The sequence below is a fragment of the Passer montanus genome, unplaced genomic scaffold (assembly GCF_014805655.1).
Source record: "Passer montanus isolate IOZ18808 unplaced genomic scaffold, ASM1480565v1 scaffold151, whole genome shotgun sequence".
Classification (NCBI taxonomy): domain Eukaryota; kingdom Metazoa; phylum Chordata; class Aves; order Passeriformes; family Passeridae; genus Passer; species Passer montanus.
This window is the reverse complement of record NW_024362163.1, coordinates 700,841-721,843: the sequence shown is the minus strand read 5'-3', so window position 1 is coordinate 721,843 and position 21,003 is coordinate 700,841. Positions and strand designations below refer to the sequence as shown.

The 21,003-nt window shown below is 39.6% G+C and overlaps 1 protein-coding gene and 1 long non-coding RNA gene across 4 annotated transcripts in view; one reads left to right on the top strand and one right to left on the bottom strand.

Moving 5' to 3' along the window:
- Nucleotides 1-21,003, top strand: part of MANBA (mannosidase beta) — a 51,927-nt gene that overhangs the window by 5,186 nt on the left and 25,738 nt on the right. For 2 of the 3 annotated variants that reach the window (XM_039702001.1, XM_039702000.1), the window contains exons 2-9: nucleotides 3,716-3,810; nucleotides 4,291-4,396; nucleotides 6,317-6,487; nucleotides 9,104-9,227; nucleotides 11,604-11,779; nucleotides 14,403-14,513; nucleotides 19,589-19,740; nucleotides 20,830-20,947. In XM_039702001.1, coding sequence (XP_039557935.1) covers nucleotides 3,716-3,810; nucleotides 4,291-4,396; nucleotides 6,317-6,487; nucleotides 9,104-9,227; nucleotides 11,604-11,779; nucleotides 14,403-14,513; nucleotides 19,589-19,740; nucleotides 20,830-20,947 — 1,053 coding nt within the window. The remainder of the gene's footprint in view (nucleotides 1-3,715; nucleotides 3,811-4,290; nucleotides 4,397-6,316; nucleotides 6,488-9,103; nucleotides 9,228-11,603; nucleotides 11,780-14,402; nucleotides 14,514-19,588; nucleotides 19,741-20,829; nucleotides 20,948-21,003) is intronic. The other variant, XM_039702002.1, reaches the window with a different exon arrangement.
- Nucleotides 47-6,728, bottom strand: LOC120498831. Its single transcript, XR_005626759.1, has 4 exons — nucleotides 6,552-6,728; nucleotides 6,331-6,446; nucleotides 4,561-4,607; nucleotides 47-491 (listed from the first exon to the last, which is right to left on the bottom strand). It is a non-coding gene; the product is annotated as an uncharacterized LOC120498831 (long non-coding RNA).

Sequence of the window (21,003 nt, the reverse complement as noted above, 5' to 3'; positions counted from 1 at the left end):
GGGTAAGGCAGAGGAATCTGGTTTTTGTTCTCTTTATTAAATTTCGTTTTATTTCATGCAGATCTTCCACCTGGGTACAGCTGACTCTGTCTGCTGTCATTCAGGTGTTTGTGCCATGCCCCTCAGAACTCCTGGATCCTGGGTGACCAGGAGGTGTCCTGTCAGTGGGCCAGGGTATGCCTGGCACCACTGCTCCCTCACTTGGGCTTGGAGCCTCACTTCTCCTGTGTTCATGGCTCATCCATTTCCTGCTTAACAGGAGAAGCTCTTAGCTTATATCACCGTGGCTTTTCAATATCCCCTTAAAGTCATTGCAAGGAGAAGCTTCCAGCTGGGCACTGGCAGGTCCTTCATTGTAGTGCTGCCAGTGCTTTTGAAGTCCTGCTGATGTCCTGGTAGCCGACCTGGAAATTGCATCCTTTTGATGATCTGTGGCAGGGCTTTTAACCTCCTCTTAGGAGGTGATTTGCTCCTTCCTTACAGCGTTGAGTCTGGGAGCAGGGAACAAACAGGCAGGCAGCTTGAATACTTCAGATTTTTCCCCCAAATTGCAGGGAGCAGGGAAATGCAAGGCTGTTATGTTTGGTGGGATCTAAAAATAACTATAATTGACTCCACCCCTCTATGAATTGCTTCCAGGAACACACTGAGCTGTTGAGCTATTGAATGTGAAGTGTATTTAATAGGTGTGCAGCCTATTTCCTACCATTTTTCAATTTCTCCCTGTGCCTTTAAGTGATTTAAATTTGTCTTTTTTTTTAAATGCACTTTTCTGAACTAAGCCTTTCATCTTGATGTGAAATGATTTAACGTGGGATGAAATTCTGTTTCAGAGAAATCCAAACAATTTGACTTACATGGTTACATCTTCCAGCACTCAGAACAATTGTATTTAATAATGGAAAAGTCAATAACATCACAAGTGTATTGGCAAAGTAATTGTGCTTTCTTAGAGGACGTTGTTGTGATCATGTGTTTCTCCTGAACCTTGAGAATTATCTTAAAAGCATTGCTTGGACACTGCCACGACTGATTTTACAACACTCAACATTTGTCATGGTTAAAAAGGCTGACCAGCTATTAGCATTTAATAGCTTTTATGTGATGTATGAGCTGTCTTACTGGTTAGGTAGCAATGATATCAGTAAACTGTTAAGTTTTACATGAAGGTACACGGAACTGTGAGCTTTCCATCTAAAAGGGTGGATGCCTGTGAGTCAGAAGGGCTAATTTGCACTTTCTATTACACCTATTTCAATAGTCAGTGCATTTCTTGAAGTTTGAAGGCTTTAGACTAGTAAAGAAAAAAGCTCCTTCAGGGAAAAAGATCTTCAGTATATTCTGAGATTTAAACATGTCACTCTGTAAGCTCCTGTAAGAGCCCGTTTCTGCCTTTGATAAAATATTCCTGCATTTTTGCTGCTAGACAACCAGTTTTGTGTTTTCCAGAAGTCAGGACTTTGTTCGTTAACATCTTGGTATCTGTGCTTTTGTGGGAGAAATGGTGCAGGTTTCTTTTGTGCATCTTTGCTGAAGCACTGATGTTGATTGTTTAACCATTAACCAAATGGCTTTACAGTGTGCTGTTGGTAGTGCATTTGCAACTTTCCTCTCATGCGGTTTGTTAAATATTTCACACATAAAAGTGGCAAAGATTGAAATTTAACATGCACATTTTTCAAAGCATAATGTGAAATAAAAGAATATGTAATGTTAAATACGAATATGTATGCATATGTAAACATATATAAGATGGTATATAATGTTAAAGTAAGACTGTTGTTAAAAATGTGCTTTTTAAAGTACATATTGTGGGGTTTCACGGTCTCTGACATTCTGTGCTTGGCTCTCATCTCAGTACAATGATCTCAGTGAAGTTTCTTTTACGAGCTTAAGTTTTGCATATTAATATGCATTTCTTGGCTTTAACTTTTGCATCTCAATAAAAGTCTGAGATATATTAACCAAAAGTAATGGAATGAATGTCTTAAAATTCAGTGATATTCCTGTAAGCTCATGATGACTTAACTTTTAGAGAATACACTGTATTATCAATACAGAGGTCTCAGTTTTACTCAGGTGACAAGGCTTTTCCTTTTTGACTCTTCCCTTGTAGTAAGAAATTTGACAGAGCATGGCATGTAGAAGCAGGGTGACACCTTTCCCTCTGTATGAGCCCAAGGAATGATGTTTGTGTTGCTTAGGACTCCAGAAGGGTCTGTGCTGCTGAGGAGAGTCATTTAAATGTTATGATTTTGTTCTGCTATGTGAATAGGTTTATATGTTTATTATGGAGCCTGATCCTTTTTGTTGTAAAACAATTATGAGGTACAGGACCATTTTTTGTTCAGAAGACTTCAAATTCCAAATGTTGTAACTATGCATACTGATTCCTGAAATGGGGAGAAAAATTACGTTCGAGCAAGTAGGAAATAAAAAAATGCTGGGCAGATTTTCTTCAGTGTGACTGAGGATATTCAGGGTGGGAGTTAAGTGTATTGGCTGTTAGAACACTCCTGTCAAAGCACACCCTACCGCAGCTCCCCTCTCTCTGAGGGGAGTTGGGCCATGCAGGCCCGAAGAGACTGGCCTTTGTTTGGGGCAGCAGCTCAGCCCGGCAGTGCTGCAGGGGCTGGAACAGAGCTCTCAGCTGGCACCTGGGTATGGCACTGTCACACGGCATGGGACACTGCCCTTCTGCTCCCTGGCACACGGGACACTGCCTTACTGCTGTCTGACACATGGGACACTGCCTTTCTGCTGTCTGACACATGGGACACTGCCTTACTGCTGTCTGATACATGGGACACTGCCCTGCTGATCCTGGCACATGGGACACTGCCCTTCTGCTCCCTGACACGGGGGATGGGACACTGTGCCTTTCTGCTCTCAGACATGGGATATGACCTTTCTGCTGCCTTTGTGTTAGGTGTGAGGCCACGGGGTGTCAGACCCCTTAAGCTGGGTGAGGGTGACCCACTGTAAGGTAATAAATGCAGTATGAAGCCAGAAAGGCCGAGCACGTAGCTTAGACCAACTGTGCCTTCTGTTCTTTCTAGCTAGTGTGGTTAAAGGGAGAAGGACACCTTTGGTGTAAATGCAATACTATTCTCAAAAATAGCCATTTCGTTTTTTTTACCAAAGCCAGAATGATGTTGCTTCTCCTTCTTGTCTTTCTCCATCTCCCCACATAGAACAATTTCCTTTATCCTTACCACAGCAAGTCTAGCTGACAAGGAACAACTGGATTATTTGCAATAACTTTAAACTAGAGATTTGTTCAGTGCTGTCCCTAGAGGCCTAAAATGCTGTTTGTCTGCCTCTTAAAATCCTATTTGTCTTACTTTCTCCATAATTATGAGTGTGATCATGTTTCTGTTCCTCTCATTAGGTCACAAGCTCTCTGGATTTATTGGTTAATTTCCAGACTAGTAATTTCTTCTGTAAAAACAAATCCTGCTCAAACTTCTAGTTTGAGTGATTACATCAGATAGGGATTTGAGCTATATAAATGAAGTCAAATATTACTAAAGCTTTACTTTCAGGTAAAATTTTAAGGGTGAAAAGGAATATCAGGACTAACTAAGGTGAAATTTGCATTTGGAGACTGACTGAAATAAGAAGTGTTCATCTAACGGATAGTGTGATGCTTTTAATGTAGTAACACTATAACTAAATAAATAATGTAATTTTCTTTTTGTTGGTCTGTTACTAGGATCCATACTATAGATTTAATGATGTGATGTACAGATGGATCTCACTAGATAACTGGACTTACAGCAGGACGTTCAAAACTCCTTTTGACATCAGGTATGCAGTAAAGATATGTCTAAAATAGTTCTGTGCCATCTTTCATGCAGAATTGCAAGTTAATCCATCCACTCAAAATCTGCTTAATACTTTTGTATCTGATAAAACATATTATGCAATCATGTGCAGCTGCAAAGCTTTTGCTACAGAACACTTCAATTGTTGCTTTTTTATGTTTTTAATTGATTGTTAAAAATTACTTATGAATTGTCAGCTGAAAAAAAGATAGTACTTAGGCTAATTGAAAGCTATCCCATCTAACATCAGGTGGGTATGTGAGCCTGATGTGTTCTTGAACATGCTGATTTGAGCTACTTCAGCTGTCATCTTAATTTGACTGTTTAAAGGTACAGTGTAGCTACAAAAAGCTGAAGCAACAGCTAGTATAATAGTGATACACATTTTTATGTTGTCTGTGTCCTGTGTGTTTTTAAATCTAGGTATTCTGACAGTTTTTCATATGTATGTTTTCTTCTGTAGAAAGTGGCAGAAAGTGAATTTGGTTTTTGAGGGAGTAGATACAGTAGCACTGATCCTGCTCAACAATGTCACTCTGGGGAGAACAGACAACATGTTCAACAGATATGTAAGTAATGTGTTTTTTTGTGACGGTGCTTCTGTGCTTGCCTCAAAGCCCTTTCTCTCTGAGCAAGTGCATTCAAGTACCCATAAAAGTAGGTGCTTGGATGCAGAAAGTGTTGAGTTGAGGACTGCATGTGTAATCAGGTAAATGTTAGGAACTGTACTTACCTTTTCACTAGCAACAGGGTCATATCTGGAGGTGAATGTGCCTTGTCCTAAATGAGAGAACCAATGCAAGAGGATCAATTCAGCTAATAATGTGTCTTGTTTCTTGGGATGTGTCCCACCTCCAAGAAAACATAAGCTTAAATCTGTTTTATTAGCTGTAAATCTGCTTACTAATTGGTATTAGAATGGTTTACATTTCAATACTGCAATGAAAATGCATGTGCTGTAAAGCCTGTGTGTGTTTTCATGTTTTTGTTTTTAAAGATGGTGGTTTATTTTTAATATGGTACTTTGGATAACATTGTCTTGCATTTTTGAGCTTTGCTTATGTCAGTACGAGAGTATTCATTATGGAACGATCTTGAGAATGGCAAAAACATTCAAACTAATTTTATAGCTTTAAAATATAAAATTATTCTGGTATTAAGGTAATCTTAAAAGAATAAAAAAATCTGAAGGATTAAGGGAAGATTGATAACTGGAATAACTGAATTACAAAAGAAATCTGGTGTCTCCATATTTCAGCATTTACCATTCTGGCAGGTTTTATTGCAGAAGCACTGAGGCATAAGACATTCTGCCACTTGGGTCTGTGTGACCTAGGACAAACCACTTAGTTTCTCTTTGACTTACTATTGCCATCAGTGAAATCAAAAATTTCATAAGAGTTTTTATGAAATTGTAATTATTTACTGTTTGGAGAGTATCTAAAGGTTGTCAGTAGCAGGCTCTGTAAAGTTCAGAAGTGGTATTATTTTGTCCATATTTCTGCAACTTCATTTTGTATCAGATTGTAACAATTCATGAAATGGCCTTCACTGTAAAACTAGAGTGTACTGCATTAAATTGAGTCCAGGGTTACCGTGACCCAGGCTTGTGCCTTGTTCACTTGTTCCACATGGCAACAACATCTGCAGGAAGGACTCTCTGAAGGCTCTGGTCTGGGGAATGCTATTTGCTTTCTAATATCCTGATGTATGCTACAGAAGTTAGTGATTCTAGCTGGGTGTTCCCAATTTAAAGAAAAATTGCCAAGACTGGGCTTTTCATCAATGTGCACTCTGAGGAATAAATGGGTGTTAGCCATTGGAACCATATTGTCTTGATAGCACAGGATAATTCTGAAATGGAACGTTTCTCCTGTTTTCCAGACACACTGAAGGGGATTTTGTGACCTGGTGAGGAAGCCCCCAAATGCTTCATTTGGTGCTGGCATAGAATGTGTGTCTTACATTTGGGGGACTAGAATGCAACTCATTTCATTTTGGGGAATGAACTACAGCTTTGCAGCATTCATGGACAAGGCAGCTCAGTGCCTTGTGGTAGAGGAGCTGGCCGCACAGTGCTAGCTGAAAGCACTCCTGTATGGAGCAGCTCTCTGAATTGGAATAAGGTGTCTTTCCAAAGATGCAGATGGGTTCTGGATGAGAAATGAGGGTAAAGATTCTCTTGCTGTCCTTGTCCTTCAGGTACTTCTCTGTGCAAGCCAAGTGCTGCAGCCTGCAACGAGAGCTTGGTGTGAGGAAAGTGGTTTGCCCAGAAACATCTCCTTCTATCTAGAACATTCCTGTGTATTTTCTTTTTTCAGTTTACAGAGAAGCTTTTCTTTTCTTTCAAAACCAGAGCACGCTGAGAGTGTATTTCAAAAGCTTTTGAATAATATATGTATGGTATTAAAATCCCCATGTAATAGTGATTATAAATCTCATAGATAAATGTCAGCACTGTAATGGTTTTGTTCTGTGTTTTGTCCTAGAGCTTTGATATTACCAGCGTGATCCAGGAGGTCAATTTCGTTGAGGTCCGTTTCTTGTCAGCCGTTTCATACGCAGCGGAGCAGAGCAGATGTCACAAAGCACACAGCATCCCCCCGGCGTGCCCTCCACCTGTGCAGAAAGGAGAGTGCCACGTTAATTTCATCAGGAAGGTAGGGGCAGAATTGTCTCTGGCTTCAGGCTGGGAAAGAGGAATGCACCACAAGCTGTCCTTACAGTTGTATTCTGAAACCTGCATTGTTGTTTTATAAGTAGGGCATATTTTTCATTGCAGCTTCCTTTTCCCATCCCCCCTGGAAACCTGTAGTCTTGTATGTTGACAATACAGGAGGCATGAGAAGGCCAGGCTTCATATCTAAGTGATAAGAATGTTTGAAAGGCTGTTTTCATCAAAGAGTCAGCAAGGAGACTTGCTGCTAAGAGGGCAGGACAGCATTGGGAAATGTGTAATCATTCCATTTTGGTTCACTGGGTTTAGCAATGTATGCTGACAATAGAGTTCACTGTTGCAAATACCAGTGTGTTATAGCCAGGGCTGTAAAAATCTCATCCAAGCAGCTTTGTGAGTGTTTGCTGTTGCTCATGTGCTGTGCTATTTATACTGGGGAGCTCTGGCCTGTCCCAAGAAGTGTTACCTAACAGGGAACCTGTTCTCATCTTATGAGTGTTGTCAAGCGTGACTTACATGTACATATTCAATGAAAACAACTGTGTAATATAAATGAATAAAACTCAGAAACTTTGATTTAAGATATGCCTTCTCTGCTGTTAAAACAACTCAGGGCAAACTCTCATGTATTTCTGATAGCTTTGCAGCAGATAGAGGTCATGTTTAGATGATCTTATTTTCTAATTTCTCTTTTTGGGTGTTTTTGCATATTTGTCTCCACTTAAATGCCTTTCTTGATAATTATTCTCAAACTTTCGGATAAAGTCCTTCTAGAGCCTCCTCAAAAAATAACTAGGATTCTGTAAATCTGATATTTAAACCTGGATATGATTTCCTTTAAAATTTATTAATGTAAACATGGACTTCATGTTGTCCTGGAAAGATCCTTTAGGATTAAGATGCTGTCTTTATTTCTGCTTGCTGCTACTTTTATTTTCTCTACCTTTTAGAAAGTTTATTAGTTCTTCTGAGTCCACTGTGTTTCTCTGAAATCAGTGCAAGGAGAGGCTTGCAAGGAAGAGGGCACTTACTCAGCTGGAGTCTTATTTATAGAGCAAAAGAGACCTGGAATGATTTTATGCTTCACTGAACTTTACCTTTAAATTTGTTAGAAAATACCCTAGTGCTTTTTCCTCAAATGAATTTTTTGACTGTGCTTGGAAACTGCTCCAGAAATTTCCAGAAACATTTTGAATTCCAAATATTGGCTACAACAGCAGCAATGTCACATCTAAAACTAAACAAACATACTAGGACACTGCTATAAGCTGGTGGCTTCCCACCTGAAAGTAATGGAGAGCTATTTACACATTTCAGGTGCAGTATTAAGTGCAGTAAACTTATCTAAATCTGAGTAGGAGTTTGTGGCAGAACCCAAACCTGTCACTGCTGATGTATTCCAGTGATACAGGCATACTGTTCTTGTGACGTACTGTTTCTGATAGCAGTCTCTGCAGTATTTTTAGTGAAACCTGCCAATCTGTCAGTGATTCATTTGTTTATTTTATATAAGGGGAAAATGATTTCCAATTGGACATGTTTTCTAAGAATATATCCCTGGTTTTGTGTTTGAAATAGGTGCAGTGTTTGCTTCCTGGAAGGCTCTTTTGCAGTTTGATAGACAGGGAGGCTGACTGGCAACGCAAGGGATAGGCCAGGCTTGTGCAATGTGGTTTGCCCAAATTAGTATGCCTTGGCTGTAAGTTATTAGTCTCTAAATTTAGAATTGTGTGTCACTGTACAAGACTTTAGGAGATCCATTGTATTTGCTTTGGGGGCTGGGGCTGTGTGAAACTTGGAGGGCAGCTGAATAGATGTTGTCAAGGGATTTGTTAAGTAGAGGTCTGACCAGGTTTGAAAACAGCTAAATGGAAATTAGTGTATGCACTTCTCTGCCTGACCAGCATTTTATAATTCTGACAGTTATTCTGATGTTAGTACCAGAACTAAGCTACTTCTCAACCATGTTTTTGTTCCCTTTGTTTTTGAATAAGAGAACCATAAAAAGGGGAGAAACAGTGAACATGACTGAACTACACAAATACTCCAGACATATCCATTTCTTTCCTTGTATTACTCTGTGGTGTTAAAACTGAAAATAGGAGATAAACTATTTCATATATGGTTTTTAATTTGATACTGTTCTTCTAGAATACTGTAACATTTATAATTGTCAGTTTTCTGCTTAGTTTGTCTTTTAGGTATACAATTATATACTGACATTACAAAGTAAGATAATTCACAGCTGAATTGAGAGTAATCTCCTTGTTTATTTGATCTTTACTGTTTGGGGTTTTGTTGGTAGTTTTTTCTGGTGGTATGCCGTGTTGTTTTGCTCTTTTGGTAATACAAAATTTCTCCTTACATGGATGTTTAATACAGAATTTAATTTTTTGTATAATACAGATAGTAGCAGCAAGTTCTGGTTGTGAAATAAGAAAAAAAATTCTGTAAGGTTTTCTGGATTTATGGAAACTGGAAAAATTCTTTCAGTGCATGTCAGTATTTTATTTCCAGATAGCAAATGTCTTATTTCTGGCACGGCATCAATGTCTCTGTGAAAAACAGGCATTTGTAACATAATCATTCTGTTTTCCAGGAGCAATGCTCATTTAGTTGGGATTGGGGCCCTTCTTTTCCCACTCAAGGAATCTGGAAAGATGTTAGGATTGAGGCCTATAACCATTATCACCTGATTTACTTTTCTATAACTCCTTTCTTTGGTAAGTCTCTTATTTCTTCTTGTTACTGGTTTCACCTTTAGAATACAAACCGTTTTATTAGTAAGCCAAATTAACTGTCAGATAGGAAATGTTCTCTGGGTTTTTTATGACTTTGTGTGTAGTTCTTTCCAGAACACACCTTTATTAGGTATTGAAACAGTACTTAATAACAAACAATAACTGTTAAAAGTGTTAGAATATAATAAATGTAGTATAAAGTGTTAGCATAAATAAATGTAGTATAATTGAGATTAGCACCTGTTCTTCAGTTTTTCCTTTCTATTGGCATGTGTTTTCACCAAGACTCCCTGTAAATATGTCTCACTTTCATTTCAAACAAAGGCAAAGCTGCTATGGGAATTTGGTTTTGTGTTGGAAGGACAAATGCACAGTGAGCAGAGTTCGATGAGTGCTGAGTTTTCAGGACACAACATGAAGTCTGAGAGAGAAAAGCAGTTGTGCTGTGCAAGGATAATTGTTAAAGCTGCAATTGGACAGAATAACCTCCTGCATTCTTGCTACCTAACTTACCAAACCAGTTTCCTCTCTTGCAGTGGTCTCTGATTTTCTTCTCCTTTGTCTGAAGATCATTGCAGCTGTGCAGAAGTAGTTAATTTTCCCTTGAAACTTTCTGCAAATGGTGATATGCCTGGTTGTAGACCACCCACGTGCTTTTTTTCATTGCCTGTTGAGCCCAGTGGAGTATAGGCTAGCACGTGGGTCCTCTGCATTGGGGTGAATTTTGGCCCTTGGGAATAGATTTATTGTGTATGAATAAAAGAGGAAGACATCACTCCATGGCTGCTTTTAAAGTGTCCTGAAATAGCTGCAGGTCTTAAATAGAACTGACGTGACTGGAATTTCCATGGAAAACCCCAGTGCAGACTGTGTGCTTTCTGAAATTTAGTTACAATAAAAATCTTTTCTGGTCCCTCCCACATTCCCACAACTCCACCTTCTGGTAGGTAAACTCTTGCTGTCTGGGTAAGTGGAGAGAGCAAACCTCTTTCCTTCAGCAGAGAGTAGCTTGGAACCAGAGCAAGAGCTTATTAGTATTCAAACATAATAATGTTTGAAAAAGAAAGAGTAAATGAAGAACCTGAATTTAAGCTGCATATGTATTTTTATTGTTCATCAGATGTAGTGTCATAGCCTTTTGACCACTGAGTCTGTAAAAGATTCATTGTTCTTGGTTTCTCTGCCTGGACCCCGCAGTTCAGGCAGTTAGGAATGGGTTGGAATTTCTATATGCTTTTGTAAGGGAGGCAGAATGCACTGTAATGTCTGACCTTTGTAGGGTGGGTACTTTTTAACCTTTTCTACATTTCAGAGAATTGGTCTTCACTGGGTAATGCTGGGTGTAATATAAACTTGAGAACTCAATCATTGCTCTTCATTCTGTGAAAGACAGTGAAAATCACACCAGGGCTGAATGCAATTCTTTGTTTTTTTGGAGTGAGCTCTCTTTCTCTTGTGGAGGAAGGAGAGCTAGACTATATAAATGAAAAGAGAAAGTAAGTTATTAGTAGTTTGGGTATACAAAATGTGTCATTCTCCTTGTTTTCTGTTTTGTTTGTTATTGCTTATATGTTAATCTGCAATATTTGAAGAATAGGATTAACCAGGGTGTATTTGTAGCTAGGCAATTCAACTGCTGAAGTTAGTGGGAAATTTACACATAGATCTTGAGTACCCTTGACCCTGGCTCTCCTTTTTCAGTAAGCTGTGTAAAAGAGAGGATGCTCTGTAGTAACTTCAGAGAGATCTCATGGAAGTCATTAACTTGTTTCTTTCCCGACACATGGGCGGGAGAAGGGACATAAAGATATAGCCTGTCAAGTCTAGACACAGTGGGCCCAATTCATCCCCAGTGTAGCTGCATTCATTTTGTCCAGTGAGTCTGGGATGAATTCAGCTCGTTTTCTGTTAATACTGTTTTTGTTTCATTGACAAAAGTGATTGTACTGGCTTGTGATTACAATCTTTCCCAAAGAGTACCATGTTCATATGAGTGCTGACTAAAAGCAAATACAATGTCTATGGGAGTTGGTGGGAAAAAATTCCTTCCTAATGAAGTGACTGGTGTCAAGGTCTCTGACTTTTGTACAGAGCTCTGAAAAACAAAGCCTGGATGGCTTTTGAATTAAAAAAGGAGTTAAAAAACATAAATCATATTGCATTGTTCTCTTCCATTGGACTCAGATGTCAAACACACTAAATAAGCAGATTAACTATGTAGGCTGCTTCAGACACAGCCTGAAAATTATTAAATTTAATCTTAGATGTTTGAATTTTTTCTTTAATGAAGGATAATGTTAACTAATAGGTATATAAACATAATTCTTAAATCCCATTTTTTTCTCCCTCTTCACTTAGCAAAGAGTACTCAGCAGTGGTATCTTGAAGTTGAGTCTATTTTTGATGTAGTCAGCTCCAAGCCAATTGCAGGTCTTGTGACTGTGAACATTCCCAAGTTACAAACGCAGCAAACCTTCAGTGTGAAGCTTCAACCTGGAGAAGGCAGCATTGTGCTGCTTGTAAACATCAACAAGGTAAAGAGGTGTGTGTGGAGTGCTAGTTCAGCTGCAAAATGTTTTCCCTCGTTTCCAGTAAGACTTTCTGCCTCCATGCCAGTTTTAGGCCTCCTTCCCATTCCTTACTGTGTTCCTGACTTTTGACAACAGTTCTGTACTCCTTACAGGCTAGGAGAACATTTCTATTTCTTTCTAAAATCTGATGTCTATGAAGCTACGTAGCTCACTGCCAAAAGGTGATGAAGCCTTAGAAAAAGGTCACATAATCACTGGCCACTGTTAAATGACGGTTTTTTGAGTTATTTAGGTAAATAACCTTTGGGTACCGTGTGTCACTTCACTGGCACAGGAATCTTGCATGCTACTGTTTACTAGATTCATTAGGACCAGAATATACTACAATACATAGGATTCTCCCAGGAGAGAGAGGAAAGATTCCTCAAGCCTCTCAGTAGATATTTATTTACTTTCAGGTAAATAAAAGCAAAAGAAAATTTTGTGGAGTAATACTCCTTACATTCACTTGTAGTCCTTTGGATAGGCAACTCTCGGGAGGATTTTTTGACTGGTAGAAGGTGCTCTAATGAGGAGCAAACTCAATTTAAAAAATCAGGCTTCAGCCAGTGTGAGTGGGAGTCCTGGCAGCTGTAGCAGGAGCCACACCTGATATAGTTCTCCACAGGAGCTTCACTGCTGCAGGACATACATTTGTGGGTAGGTGATGTGCTTTTGAGGCTTCTGACAGTACTGGCAGTTAATAGCATTAGAGGGTCTGCCTTCAAGCTCTTCTATATTTTAGTGGCTCTGCTGTTTTTCTGCACTGCTGTGTGACTGCATCTGTTTTGCCAGCTTGACTGCATTGTCTGTGTGTGTTCTCGAGTTCACTTGTCAGTTGTTTGCATGGAGAGAAAGCAAGCAGGGTGTTTATGTTCCAGTGTGCACACTCTGTGACTTGTGTACTTATGTGCTTTGTTTTATTTTGACACAGAAGCATAGAAACATACAGTTTTTGTTACTGTTGTCATCTGACATGAAAGTTACAGGAGAAAATACCAATACCCCATTTCATTTAAAACAACCATGAGTCTCTGCTTAGCCTTTTAATGGATTACATTTAGCAGGTACTGCAACGTGAAACTTGAAAAATTATTGTTGCTTATTTAGTTGTTCCAGCCTCAGAGGAGATCTGTTAGTATAGTGCAACTGCAAGTCTGGAAGGAAGTATTTCCTTCCGAGCAGAGGCAGCAGTGTTTCATTATTCTTTGCTCACAAAAGGCTTTGCTGCATGAATTCACATCAGCTGATTTTATGAGAAGCCCAGAAATGTGTTCTCATGTATTGATGAGGCTGACAGAGCCCTTGCTCTGTACACAGACTTGTGTGGTGCATGTTAGATACTGAGACCTTGCCAGCAATGTATTTCCAGTTAAGAGCTTATTGCAGATTGCATTGTGGAGTCAGTAGGTGTTCCAGCAGCGCAGATCGCTGAGATGTGTATCAGCCTTCCTGCGGCTGCCACGCAAAGTGCTGTGCTGCCAATGTGACAGCGTTTTGGTTATCAGCTAGTGGTGAGCAGAGGGTGACATCACTGGTGGCCAATGAGACATCCAGTCGTCCCAGGCAGCTGAGAACACTCCCTTGTTGTCGAGGCACTCGCTGAGTCTGCGCTTCCGTTTGTATCCATGCAGAACAGAGATCAGGACTTCCTCACAAGCAGTCGAGATAATTCTGTGTCAGGGAAGCTGGAAGATGTATTCATGATACATCATTTTATATATATATATATATTCATATTCATGGTTTTGTTCAACTATAGCTACAGCAAAACATGTTGCTGGGCTGCATTCTGGCCTCAGTTTGATTGAAGAGATTGAGGCACTCCTTGCATGACTAAATTCAGTGCTGATCCCTCCATTGTTTGGTTGCGTGCATTATTGCTTTCTTTCCACAATTTTTGTGTTATGCACTCAATTGGCAAATGCTGGCAACAGGAATGAATGGCAGAAGTAGGCTGCTAGAGTGAAGATAAATATTCTGTCATCTTGGAGATAGTATTTCGTGTTTGTAAAAATTATGGAGTACTAATGATGTGATTAGGAAACAGAGAGACAAAGCAAAAAAACCACTGAACAAATGGAAGAATTTGACTTAAAAGCTTGACAGAAGTGAAGCAGTCATTATGGTCACATATTACCAGAATCACAGTTGGAAAGTGTTACTGCTGTATGTTGAATATTGCATGGGATAGGTTAAAGGATCAATGAGAGGAGGTATATGATACAGAGCTCAGTGAACAGTGGCTGCTCCTGATACAGATATTTGGGGTTTGGAGGAATAGCATGTCAGTGCACCTCAGCTGAGGAGTAGCAGCTAGATGTGTGCACGCATGTGCAGGCGTGCTCATGGCCTGTTGTGGACACAAAATGAAGTGATAGCCTGGACTTGAGCAGAAGAAATCACACGTCTCTCTTTAAATGATTTTCACCTCAGAGCTGCAGCTGGAGAAAATGTTAATATATGTCAGGTGAAGCGCAAAACCTTGTTAGGGTTGTGGTGATTCACTCAAGGATACCTGAGCCCCAGGTGCATTTGATACCTCTTGTTATACATGTTCTCTGGCTTTCTCCCTTCTATGTTTAAGAGTGCTGCAGTGGAGGCTTGGTGGCCAAATGGACATGGAAAGCAAACTGGATACAACATGACCACAACTTTCATGATGGAGGCAGGATGCCAGATTGAGAAATTTTCAAAGGTGAGCCCTAAAGTTCAATTACATCTGGCATTGCACTGTTAGTTTTAGGACATCTGCTCTGCATAGCAGGTGTCTAGAGCTCTTAAATGTTTTGCTGAGTTATAATATGCATGTGGAAATGCTAATGAGAAATGAGTTTTTTAATGTCACAATGTATGGATACCTGTTTTCTGGTAGTCTTACCTTGTATGGATGCCTTTACTTTATATTGTGGCTGTAGGATGGTTTACAGTTAACCAGAAATCTCAAAAGAGAAAAGATGTTTACTTCTTAAATTTTCTAGTTTATGAAAACAGCACTTCTAAACTTCATATACCATGCTCTTGGTTTTGTATCATGCACTGAAAAACCCTTTTAGATTTCTGTAAGATTATGCAAAGGTTTATTACCGAGTTGTTTTTTTTTTTGCTAATTAATTTTGTAAAAATTTATGGGATAGACACATTCCTAAAAACCTAACATACATTTATTTATTAGAATGTGGTAGATGTTCTTCAGGCTTAAGAAAAGGTAAGGTCTTAAATATGACCATAAAAGTAATATTTGGGGGATTTTGCATAAGAGTTCCCCTGACACAGTGGCTGTTTAATTATCTGTTTGGTTTTACTAAGAAGCCTAGAAGAGGTAACTTCCAATTGTCCATTAAAAAGAAAAATCATAGGGATTAAACTGGCCTCCTTATGCCATGAGCATGTGGAAACAATCACATAAATGTATGCATTTATTAGATGTTTCTGGTGTGTATTGCTTTACTAAAAACTAATCTGGTCACCAGGCATCTAAACAGCTATTTGCTGTAACATTTGTTAGTGTGAAAAAAAACTTAGGAAAACTAATAGCTTCTGGTGTTTTATTTTTATAGGACTAGCCTCCAGTTCGATTATGAAGTCATAGTAATAATAATAATTCTTTGCTATGATTAGTGTTCTAATTTTGAAACAATTATAAAACCCACACCAAGTAAACGCAGCATATGTTGCTTGGAAAAACTGGTTGTAGGAAATACAGTTATAAAGCCTCTAAAAAGGAAAATTCAGTTATTACTGTGTGAAAACGGCACATGATAGGAAAGCTAATAATTTCCATTTGAGTGCTTATGTCAGAATATTTCATAGAGCTCTGTGGCATATGATCATGGGGACTTCATGGTCTACAACAGAAGCCTCTTATTTTTTTTTCTCCTTAAGGGGAAAGAAGGGGAAAAAAGCAAATGCACCACATAGTGGGCTTTGTGAATTAACCAGCATAAGAAGCCTTTACAGCTTACAGTGTGAAGTCTGGTCATCCTTCCTGTGTTTTGTGAATCTCAGTCTTAGATTCTGACAGACACGCATGCATATGCATACCATCACCCCCCAGTGAGAGCTGTATGAGTGGGAAAAGGCTCTGTATGCAGTTTTTTCATGTTGTAGCATAATTTTCTCTCATGTCAGCAGAACTGAACAGCAACCTTCATACAGCTTGATAAGAACTTTGGGTAGCTCAGGAGATACAGTCCGGGATTAATGTTCCTGAAAGTTGTTCTGTTGTCAGTTCTGTTGTCCGTGTTGTACTGACTGGATTCAGGAAGAATAAATTTCCTATTTCCACGCTTTCTTTTCCCCCCAGAAAAAAACAGAGGTGAGGCATTTGACAAGTCTTTTGTGTCCCTATGAGTGTCTGCTTAACTTTGGATAGGAAAAAACTGAAGCATGAGAACTGTACATGTGAGAAAGCACAGCTTGATTTTATGTCAGATTTGGCTACTCCTAACTTGAACTACTTTTCTGGATTCTGACATGCTAGAGTAGTATTCATAACTTTAACTAACGCTATGGGATTATTTCTGGGTGGCCTTCCAGTATTTATTTGCAGGAGCTGTATAGAGCTCTAGCCAGCAGTGCTGGGAATCTCTTTGGCTCAAAGAAGTACTTACTCATTCCTGTTCAGAGTAGCAGAAAACCAAAGCAGAATAAAAGCCAACTTCCAGGATGGGATGTGGTTTGGTTTTGGTTTGGTTTTCCATTTGAATATTTTGTTCTAGAGTTTTTTTTTCTCAGGATAATGTGAAATATCTCACAGTGACATTGGTTTTCTTGATGAAGGGTCCTATTTGCTCTTGATAAGTTGTTTATTTCTTGCCATCCCCGCATCAAGGAATTTATTACCTCTTTCATTGCCCCATGAAGCATTTTTTTGCTCCTCAGTTCTATTTCTCTGTCTTTCTGTATGCTCATTTCTCCAGCATTGTAATCAAGAGTTGTTAATTTTTAAGGCTATTTTTGTACTTTCAAGATCTTAGCCTCAAGCAGTATTTTCCTCCATCCCTTCACATCCTCTTTTCCCCCCTGAGCATTTTAGCATGACTTCCAGAAGTCTTTTTTTCTGGCTTTGTAGTTTTCACACCACTTTCATGCTGTGTGCTAATTTGTTAGGTCGCTGGGTTGTTCTGTGATCTTAGTTCAGCTCTAGGCATCTTCATCCTTATTACTTTTCCTGCTGCTAAATATGGGAATGCCAGATGTCATCCACAGGTCACTTAACTGTGCACAAAGCCTTTGTATGTACTTTAAAAGGGTAGGTATCTGTTTCATAATTATGCCCAGAATCAGCTGATTGGTCGGTGGTGGCTAGAGAGCCTCTTGTGCATGCCCTGAGAGAAATGTTCAGCCCTCAGGCAGCAAACGCTATCAGACAGATTTTGAGGTGGCCAAGATCTTGATAGCCAGAAGGGCACGTAGCCAAGCATGCCAGATGCTGGTTGTCTCCCATTGCCCTTCTTTTACCCCCCCAAAAGGCAGAAGGAAGCTGTGTTAGGAGCAGGGAGATGTGCTGTTACCAGCTGGCCTTGGGAGAACAATGGAGTTCCACTGAATCTTGAAGGCCTGGGAATGTGAGCAGAGGCTGAGGAGCTTTTTCTCTTGCTCCTGCTGTCTGGGTGGTCCTGGCTGAGTGTTCCAGCCTCTCAGATTGCCTTGGGTTTGGCCAGTTGCATGAGTTCCACTTGAGCAGGAGTAAAGCAATATCTCATTACTTCTGTTAGTGATATAAATACTCCATCACAAATGCACTCTGAGACCGTCACAACCTGCCTGATGACATCCCAAATACTTTGGCAGCTCCAACTGCAAGTCCCATTCCACTTTGTGCCATAAAAACAGAGCCACAATGGAGACTGAGGAGTTTTTCTCCGAGTAATTTAATTCGGTGTAGGAAGGTCAGAACTTTTTCACTAGTGCAGTACTCATACTGTAGTTTCTCTTTTGTGGCCTTCAGGAGTTAGAGTGACTGTGAAAGTTGCATGAAATTTTGGTTCTTATTTAAATTCAACTTCTCCTGTTAAACTAAGTCTGCAAATCTAGGAATGGTTGCTGCCATGATGCAGAGCTGTATAGGTTGAGCTCAGTGATCTGCAACCTCTGCTAATGCATCTGGTTTGTCACATGCATTGTCTCTGTCCAGGTATTTGGTTAATAATTGTCCAATTAACTTGTCTCAGTTAACAAAGAGGAAGCAAAAAGTGGTGATTTTCTTTTTCCTCCCTACTGATAGAAATAGTTTTCTGTCTATATGTGTGATTTTTGATAAGCTGAACATTCAGAAAATGCAGTCCCATAGTGGGATTAATAATTTCCCTTTTGAATTACAACCATGTCTGGTGTGTGAATTAAAGAGTTGCATTTTGTATTAAAGACAGGTGTATCTTTTGCACTTAACTAGGTTAATTTTAGCCTGGTTTAGTGACATATACTTGCCTCAGCTGAAGCTTGTGGCAGAGGGAGAACAGGCTGTACTGTACAAGCTGACCTTTTGAAAAGGTAAAGCAAATAGTCTTCTGAGAGAGGGGTGGTTGCTATCTTAGGAGTAGTTTAGAAAAAAATTGGTTCCTGCTCTTCTGACCCAAACCTGTTTTGGCTAAAATTTACCATGAGCTTTCCTTTCCTTTATTTAATTTTCCAGTTTTCTCCCTATGATAATGAGCAACAGGTGCAAGAAAGAAAATGTGTGTTCTTTCTGACTTAAGGAAGTTGAACTGGAACAAGGATGCAGGAGAAAATGTTTAAGGTGTCCCTGTTTTCTGGAAGAGTTTGAAGGTCTGCAGGAGCTGATGTGGCAAGTGGGGAAGGCACCTGTACAAATAAGGGGTCAGTTGCAGTTGCTGTTGCAGTGCATTAACTGCTCCTTCATGGCTGTCTGTGTCAGTGCAGTCAGGATACCCCTCAGAGCAGCATTGTTGCTTGTAGTGAAGTCCTAGAAAACACCTGGAATGATTTCCTGGAAGCTTTAATTTGACCTGCAACAGAAGAAAGGAAGGTTTTCTTGTTTCAGCGCCACAATGCCATATATTTGGCTAAAAGAGCAGCTGTACAAGCTTGGCCTCTGCTTCTGCTTGAAATGTGCTTTATCTTTAATACTTTAGTCAGAGTAAGTGTTTACTTAGCTGAACTGGTCACTCTGAGTCATTATTGCTGATCATGCTGTTCCAGCACAGCTGTGATGGCCAGACGGCCCTTCACTTGCAAACTGGCATTTGTGTTTGCACGCGTGTTTTTTCTCTAAGCGTTGCACCTATTAAAAAGATACCATTTCAGAGCAGTAAAAGGAGAAGGTCTTGCTTGTACTATGTGAATCTCATGCTAACCATTCAGGGATAAGACTTAAAACTGAGCTGCTGCAGTCTCCTGGTAGAGAAAATTGCAGATTACCTGGTGCTTCTGATCTGGTGGAACCCCTGTATTCCTCTTTCTGGCCTTCAGCTGGACTTTTGACTGGATTCTGCAACAACTAGACTTCATCTGTCTCTTCCTTACATACTTGTGTGCACATGTACAGTTGTTTGCTCATGCTTTCTCTTGCTGTCTCTTCATATGATAGCAATTTTAAAAAGTGAACAGGCTTATTGAAAGAATTCTTTCTAGTACACTTACAGGATGTTTTCAGCAAGCAGGAATTTAGAGATGAATCCATGTCTTTTGACTCCTTGGCCAATTCTAAGCTGTTATTGTTCAGTTCAATCCCTTTTGTAATGGTTTTCTTTATTTATGTAGTTTTAATTCTTTTTGACAGCTTTAAATCTAAGTTCCGTGTCTTCACAGGTTTATTTTCGGACAGTAGAACTTGTTCAGGAGCCTATTCCTGGCTCACCAGGTCTGAGTTTCTACTTCAGAATCAATGGCCGACCCATTTTTATTAAGGGCTCAAACTGGATTCCAGCAGATTCTTTCCAGGACAGAGTGACCTATGACACGTAAGCCACATTTGATGTTCTCTAAGGATAAAGGATAATGTTTTCCTCCTCCTGATTCTCTCTACACCCTTTATCAAAGGTTGGCTTTAGTGGGTAAAACTTCTAAGGTAGAACACTAATTGTTGTGGGTGGGAGTGGGAGGCTTCAGAATTAGGGCTTAATTAACATGAACAGATTTGAGTGATGTTCAAGGCATGTAGGTGCAATTGCTGGTGGGAAGGTGATTGCTTGCAGTTCATAGTTACTGGCCTTTTGGGTATTTTTAGGGGTGATCCTCAGGCCTCATCTGGGCACATCCACGGGTAGTCAGAGGATGTGCACTTCATCCCATGTCATGTAGGGCTGTGTAGGTGGATGGCAGCCTCTCCCCTTTTCCTGATCTCATCTAGACTACCTGGATTTCATTGCACAGCTCTGCAGAGATGCAGGTGGGATGGGGGCTGTCCTGTACCTGGACTAAGCTTTGCTCTGGGGTATTGGGGAACCAGGACAACAGGGCATGCTGTTGTGTGCATTCACATGCAATTTAAAGGCTACCATATGATTTAAGGAAAAATGAAGCCTAAAACCCTTAAAATGAGATTCCCAGTATCAGTATTTCTCCTCACCCTCTCACTCCCCTATTCTTGCTATGCATTATGGAACTTGGGAAGAGGATATACATTCCTGATTGTGTTTAAAGAGAATTTAAATTCAAGTAATTTACATACAAAGCAAGTAATATCAGAGGAGAAAAGACCAACATGATTAATAAAACATAATATTTCTAAATTTGGTCCTGCCAAAACTTCTGTAAAAGCACTTACACTGGAATGACACGAGTCATCTATTTTGTAAGTGTTAACAGGATCAAGCCACTTTTTCTGCACAAAAAATTGCTTTTCGGGAGCTCTGTCCAGACATGCAGGTTTAGAAACCAGAGTATTTTGATGCTTTCTGTTAGAGTTATAAGTCATAGATTGCCTACTAATGATTTAGATTTGGGTGGTTTTTTTGTTAGGGGCATTCATTTATTTGTTTTTTATATAACCTTAAAAATTCTTAACTAATACAACTTCACCTTGTATATATCCTTTTTGTATTTGACAGACTAAGGCTGCTCTTGAAGTCTGCAGCAGATGCTAACATGAATGCCCTTCGGGTTTGGGGAGGAGGAGTATATGAACAAGATGAATTTTACGATATTTGTGATGAAATAGGAATAATGGTAAGAACAATAAACACAGAGTACTAATTTAAAAACTGACAAGAACTTGTAAATGA